The sequence below is a fragment of the Olea europaea genome, unplaced genomic scaffold (genome assembly GCF_002742605.1).
Source record: "Olea europaea var. sylvestris unplaced genomic scaffold, O_europaea_v1 scaffold680, whole genome shotgun sequence".
Lineage (NCBI taxonomy): Eukaryota > Viridiplantae > Streptophyta > Magnoliopsida > Lamiales > Oleaceae > Olea > Olea europaea.
Window position 1 is genome coordinate 852781 of NW_019265184.1, and position 5865 is coordinate 858645.

At 33.9% G+C, this 5865-nt stretch overlaps 2 protein-coding genes across 4 annotated transcripts; both read right to left on the reverse strand.

Annotated features, from left to right (window-relative positions):
• Nucleotides 1-496: 496 nt before the first annotated feature.
• On the reverse strand, nucleotides 497-4491 carry LOC111390417. 3 transcript variants are annotated; one of them, XM_023015454.1, is made up of 3 exons: nucleotides 3006-4491; nucleotides 1930-2204; nucleotides 687-1836 (listed from the first exon to the last, which is right to left on the reverse strand). In XM_023015454.1, the coding sequence occupies exon 1, from the start codon at nucleotides 4296-4298 to the stop codon at nucleotides 3090-3092; it is 1209 nt and encodes a 402-aa protein (XP_022871222.1). In that variant the 5' UTR covers nucleotides 4299-4491; the 3' UTR covers nucleotides 687-1836; nucleotides 1930-2204; nucleotides 3006-3089. The 3 variants fall into 3 exon arrangements, with proteins under 3 accessions (XP_022871221.1, XP_022871220.1, XP_022871222.1); XM_023015453.1 differs by lacking the exons at nucleotides 687-1836; nucleotides 1930-2204 and adding an exon at nucleotides 497-676; XM_023015452.1 differs by lacking the exon at nucleotides 687-1836 and adding an exon at nucleotides 497-676 and having other exon boundaries at nucleotides 1930-4491.
• LOC111390403 (putative late blight resistance protein homolog R1B-17) lies at nucleotides 2136-3080 on the reverse strand. Its single transcript, XM_023015440.1, has one exon. It carries the CDS (start codon nucleotides 3078-3080, stop codon nucleotides 2136-2138), a length of 945 nt encoding a protein of 314 aa, XP_022871208.1.
• Nucleotides 4492-5865: the final 1374 nt, after the last annotated feature.

Below are 5865 nucleotides of genomic sequence, written 5' to 3' on the forward strand. Positions count from 1 at the left end.
TTCAATCATCTTGATCCTTGATTGTAGATTGTATTTCTTGACTGTGAACTTTGAATTTTTCTTCTTCAATATGCATTCTTTCTAAATTCTTGTATTGATGGAATGACACAAAGAACGAGAAATTGCATATGAATTAGGGAACATAACCCTATATATAGTTTTCATATGTATTTCGCCATAATAAAATACAATTATAAAGGAATCCGATCTCTACACATATAATTCAATTCCCACTTTATTTGCAGGTCCTAAGTCCAATTACTTAATTCTTTATTTGATCACTTTAATTTTAGGCATAACTTTAAAATAGTCGTTATGCACAATTAAATACATATGTCGGCCCACATAGCAAAATTAATAATTTCCCAACATAATTAAAAACTAAAAAAAGTTGAATAATAGAGGATTGTTGCCCCCAAAAAAAAAAAATAAATAAAAAATAAAAATAACTCCTCTTGGGATGATAGCGTAGGATAGCATCAACAAGCTCATGAAATAGAGATAACTTCTATTTTCATTACAAGGCAAATGTACAAAAGAAGTTATTTTAATGTTTCATTTAGTACTACACACAATACGCAGGACCGGAGGACCAAGATGAAAACGTTAAAGACATTAGAAGAGATTCTCTCTTATTCCAACTGAAATGTCTCGGAAGGCTACTAGAGGTACTCTCCTGCAAGAAAAAAAAAAATTTGTTCAAAATCCAATTAAAAGAGCAAAAAGGAAATTCTTAGAGAATTATAGTATATACGGGCAAGAATTGAATGCTCTATTTACGAGTTAGAGATTATGACTTTAAGCATTTCATTTCCCATGTCTTGTTGTTCTTCCTGAATTTGCTTAGCAGATTCCTCGACAGATTTCGCACACCTATAGACCTCAATCTTCTGTAATGTTAGAATACCGCCAAAACTGGAAGGGATCATTTTCAAATAGCTACAATATTGCAATGCTACTTCAAGACTTGGGAAATTATCGCTTGAGGCATTCCATTCTTTGAGGTCTGCAGAGCTGAGTTTCAAGAATTTAAGTTTGGGGAATTCACTTGAGGCATTCCATGTCCTTCCATCAAAACAGACAAATCCTAATTTGAGAACCTCTAGGTTCAGCAATCCCCCAATTATCTCCATTTGCTCCGGAGAAATATGTAAACGAGCTAATGTCAATTTTTTTAGATTTAAGGGTAGAATGATAAGTCTGGAGCGTTGATAGTTCATAAAAAAATTCACTGAACTGAGTTGATTAAGAGAGTCAAAAGAATAATGGCGTTTAGTTGTCAATCCACATTTCACTCTGCGAAGATTGGTGCAGCATCTCAAAATTTTCTCATTTGTTTCATCGGAAATTATAATCACAAAAATACTTTGTATGTTATTACTTATTTGGAAGTTTTGCTCCTTAGTTGCTTGCCAATGAATAGATTCACTGAAGCGCCCACTGCCCTTGAAATGCATGTCTCAAACTCATCATAGCAAGAAGGACATCCGGTATTCAACTATATTTGAAGTTAAATTGTCCTCATAAAGAAATTCTAGTTTGTCGAAGCTTTCCATTGGTGGCGGTTCACATGAAATTGCGAAGTACCTCAAGTGAACCAGATTTTCAATTCCTATTACAATATGAACTCTACAGCTTCTGCGAAATTCCAAGGCACTAAGAACTTTGAAGCTGCTTGGGATTAAACTGGTCATCACACGATTATGACACCGAAGAGAGCGCATGTGTAGGCCAAAAGGCAGAGAGAACCTAGAATGGCTCTCAGATATACGGAGACTGTGGTGATGCTGATACATGCATACTTGACTCAAGAACAGTGGTGGATAATCATCGTCACTGATAACAACATATATATATATATATATATATATATATATATATATATTATGCTAAAAACAAAAATGGAAGAAAATAGAACAGTAAACTTACAATTTGAACACCTTCAAAAAGTTCTTTTCTTCACCTATTCTCAAGCACATTTCACGCAATAGATCATGAACCTTACAAGTTTTGACTTTTCTATCAAAGCTTTGTTTGGAAACAAGTACCAATCTCCTATCTAGTTGCATCAGATATTCTAGGGCCACATCCTCTAAGCATTTCTGATCTTCCTTCTTTATAAATCCTTCGGCTTTCTAAAGAGATATCAACTTTTGTATTGGGATTTCCTCATCTTCCTCAAATGCTCCAAAGTAAAGAAAACACTGTTTCAAATGGTTCGGTAAATGTTCATAGATAAGTTCCAATATCTTCATGAATTTGTTTGGGTTGTCTGATATATGTGAACTTAAATTTCTTGCAACTTCTTGCCACAAGTGTTCTTTCTTCTTCATGTTTGCAAGGACTGCAGCTATCCCAACCACCGCAAGTGGTAGGCCATGGCAACTTATTGCAATTTTCTTCCCAATGTTTAAAAATTCTTGAGGACAATTTTTATCTTCAAACATCTTCCTTTTTAATAATTTCCAACATTCAGCATCCGATAGAAAAGAAAGTGCATTTATAACACTATGAGGTGAAGCTTCTGAACCAACTTCTTTATATCGAGTGGTGAATAAGATTATGCTCCCAGTTTTATCATTTGGAAAATATCTTTTCAAATCTTTCCACACATTGATATCCCATATATCATCCATCACAATGAGGTACCGCAATTCTTTTAAGGTTTTGTAAAGTTTTTTCCCCAAACTTTCTTCCTTCATATATATAAATGTTTCTCTCTTATCGGGATCCATTGAGCTCAAAATCTCAATCAACAAAATTTTCTTTTTATATGTTTGAGAAACAACACACCAGGAACGCTTGTCAAAATGATTGACAATAGAGGGATCCTTATATAGTTTATTTGCTAAAGTGATCTTACCAAGTCCAGGCATAGCAAAGATGGAAATAATTTGCAGGTGGTCTAGTCCTCTAACAAGTTGTTCTAAAATTTCATTAGCCACTTTCTCAAACCCCACAACAATGTTTCCAAGAATAGGATATTTTGTAGATTGCGATGATACCTGTTCAACTGGATATTTTGCAACTTCTGGTATTCCAGCTGCATCAATACTGTTCTTCATGTCTTTGATAGCCATCTTAATAAGTTAAATCTTCTCAATGAGTTGAGGGAGCCTGAGGGTGAGATACCAAACATGTGGAAATGAGTTAATAACATATTCAACTTCATATGCTATGTCACTCATTTGTATCATAAGTTCTTCATGTTTTACTTCCTGCTGACCAGCCACATCGGTGACAGAAGATCGCAATGACATAAGCTCCTTATGGAGCGTTACAACTTGACCTTCAACACCAATTATCTTGTCAGGCTTGTTATTTATTTGGTCCATGAGATCATCAAGAACGGAATCAACAATGAAGAGTGAAACCATGGGAGTCTTTGGAGTCATATCACTTGACATCTTTGAAACTGCGATGCAGTGCAAGATCTTTGCTTTCAAGAGCTCAAACTTTGTTAACAAATTGGAAAGAGCAAGATCCCATTCTCCGCTCTCTGTAACCAAGAAAAACGATAGCGCTAAGCAACTTCCTACCTCCTGGACTAGAGCTTTGATATCCGTTATTTCTTTCTTCGTTACTTCCAACTTTATTCCTTTTTTCTTATTTCCGTCCTCCTCTTTAGTGGTCAGCAATGTTATATCCTCAATCAAGTTGAAAATTTTATTATGCAGCAAACTTCCTACATCATTGACCACAACTTCAAAATCCGTCATTACTTTTCCGGTTCCTTTCTTCATGGAAATAACCAAGAGAATAATGATGAAAAAGAAGAAATACAAGAAACGTCCTACCTGATTAACCATAGCCTCGATATCTGTCACTATATTCTTGTTGTGCTGCAAATGCATCGCATTATCCCCAAGAAAAGTCATAAGAAATCCAAGTTCGGTCTGGAGATTTTGGATGGAACCCTTTACACGAGCAATGGAACCAGCCTTAAAATATAGGATGACTTCTACCATTAGGAGGTGAAAGTTGATAAACGCTGCAACAACTATATTAGGATTGAGATTAAGACTAATATGGGACATGATTTGCTGGTTCGGGACTGTGAAGAACGCCTTGAGCTCTTGCCCAAATTCGATGTCCAGAATTCCCATTGGTTTAAGGTTCTCTAACGTATCAATTACATGTCCATGTCGGGATGACAACTTTAATATATGCTCAACCACAATTCTAATGAGGCAATTGTGCAAGGACACTCTACTCTTAGACTCCTCTGATGAGTTGCCGTATAAGTAGTTGTCCAGAGAATATACAGCGTAATACGATTCTTCCTCCTCAGATGACATTGACAATGGAAAATTGAAGGATTAATTCGAGTTTAAAGCATTAAAATTGAGTACCTTATTAGCTTTGAAGCGATGGAAATGAAGCTTGTAGCTAAGAAAATCAAATTAAAGCCAGAAAAAAGAAAGGAAAGGTAGACATAAGAAAGAAGAAGACTATAGCTTTGCAACTTGAATTCACACCCCCACCCCCCGCGCCAAGCCACATGTAATTTCAATAAGAATATTTGAAGAAATAAAATAAATATATTTTTTAGTTTTTTAAAATAAATAAGTATAGTTTTTTTTTTTTTTTTTGGTTTTTTTAAGTTGGCTCATGATTGTGATTTTGCATCTAAAAGAAGATTGGTTGTATACATTGGTTTGCTATTTTTCTTTCAAATATCATCGACAATGGATTGAGACACACGAGAGTATGGTGACTAATTTTTCCTAAAAATATGCATCTATGAAGTGCTGTCTTATGTCGCGTTGATTGCACTCACCAAATGCCCTGAGTATGAAGAATAGTCGCTAACTAATAACCTGACACATATTTTTTTTCTTTTTTATTAGAATGTAATAGCTCACATTTCATTAACTTAAATCGAACTACAGGCAACATAATCCAAGCTTTTGTAATTTAATTGTTATTAAATAACTTTTTCAAGTTAAATATTGAAATTATGAAATAGATTTACGTTTTTTAGAGAACTTTTTGTTACAAATACGATATGTCCATAACTAAGAACAAAAAAATAAAAAATTAAATTCAAGATTAGCAAAAATATAGAATATTTCAAGGAAATATAGACCTCCCCGATGATATTTCGAGGGAGGAATAGGCCTCGAGACAAACCATATGTGAAAATAATTCATCTACATATTATTTACAGATTTTACCTCTAAAAATATAGGCTTAAAACACATGATTCCATCAACTCCAAAACATAGTCCACTAACACATAACGTCGAATAATTAAAAATAAATAATAAATCATGGACATGACCCTTTTAACTACGTGGACAACTTTAAACTAGACATTAGATACAATACATCGTAAAAAATCAAAAGACTAATTAAATAAATAAATTTGTAACTAACTTCCACATGAAACTGTAAAATATTTGCTTTCAAGGTCATCATTCACTAGTTTGTAAACTTCTCCAATGTTGTGATCTATGAAATATTTTTATTTTAATCGAATGCATTGCACAAATTAACCTTTGGAAAAATTTAATCGGTGCGATTGTGGACGGGGACAGGATTAGTTGGAACGAAATCCTTTATTTTTATATTTAATTAGTGTGATTATGAAATATCCATTGCACGGTAGATTTCATATTTATTGTTACCCTATTACTACAATAAAGTCATGAGTACATGAAAAATTTAACAGAACTTGTACCGACGCTAAAGTGGCAAGATGTGATTGAACTATTTTTTTCCATCTTTCAATGATGTCATGCCATGTGTTGTTTGTAAGAATTTCCGTCATAACATTCTCTACTTGTAGCTACTATTATTATCCTTTTAATAAAGTGACTGGTGACCAAAGTACACAAAGTCTTCTCTCAATTAATATTCACG

What these genes read in the sequence shown, in the direction of transcription:
- LOC111390403 (XM_023015440.1), bottom strand. Translation starts at nt 3,080, where the DNA reads ATGGCTATCAAAGACATGAAGAACAGTATTGATGCAGCTGGAATACCA.
- LOC111390417 (XM_023015453.1), bottom strand. Translation starts at nt 4,298, where the DNA reads ATGTCATCTGAGGAGGAAGAATCGTATTACGCTGTATATTCTCTGGAC.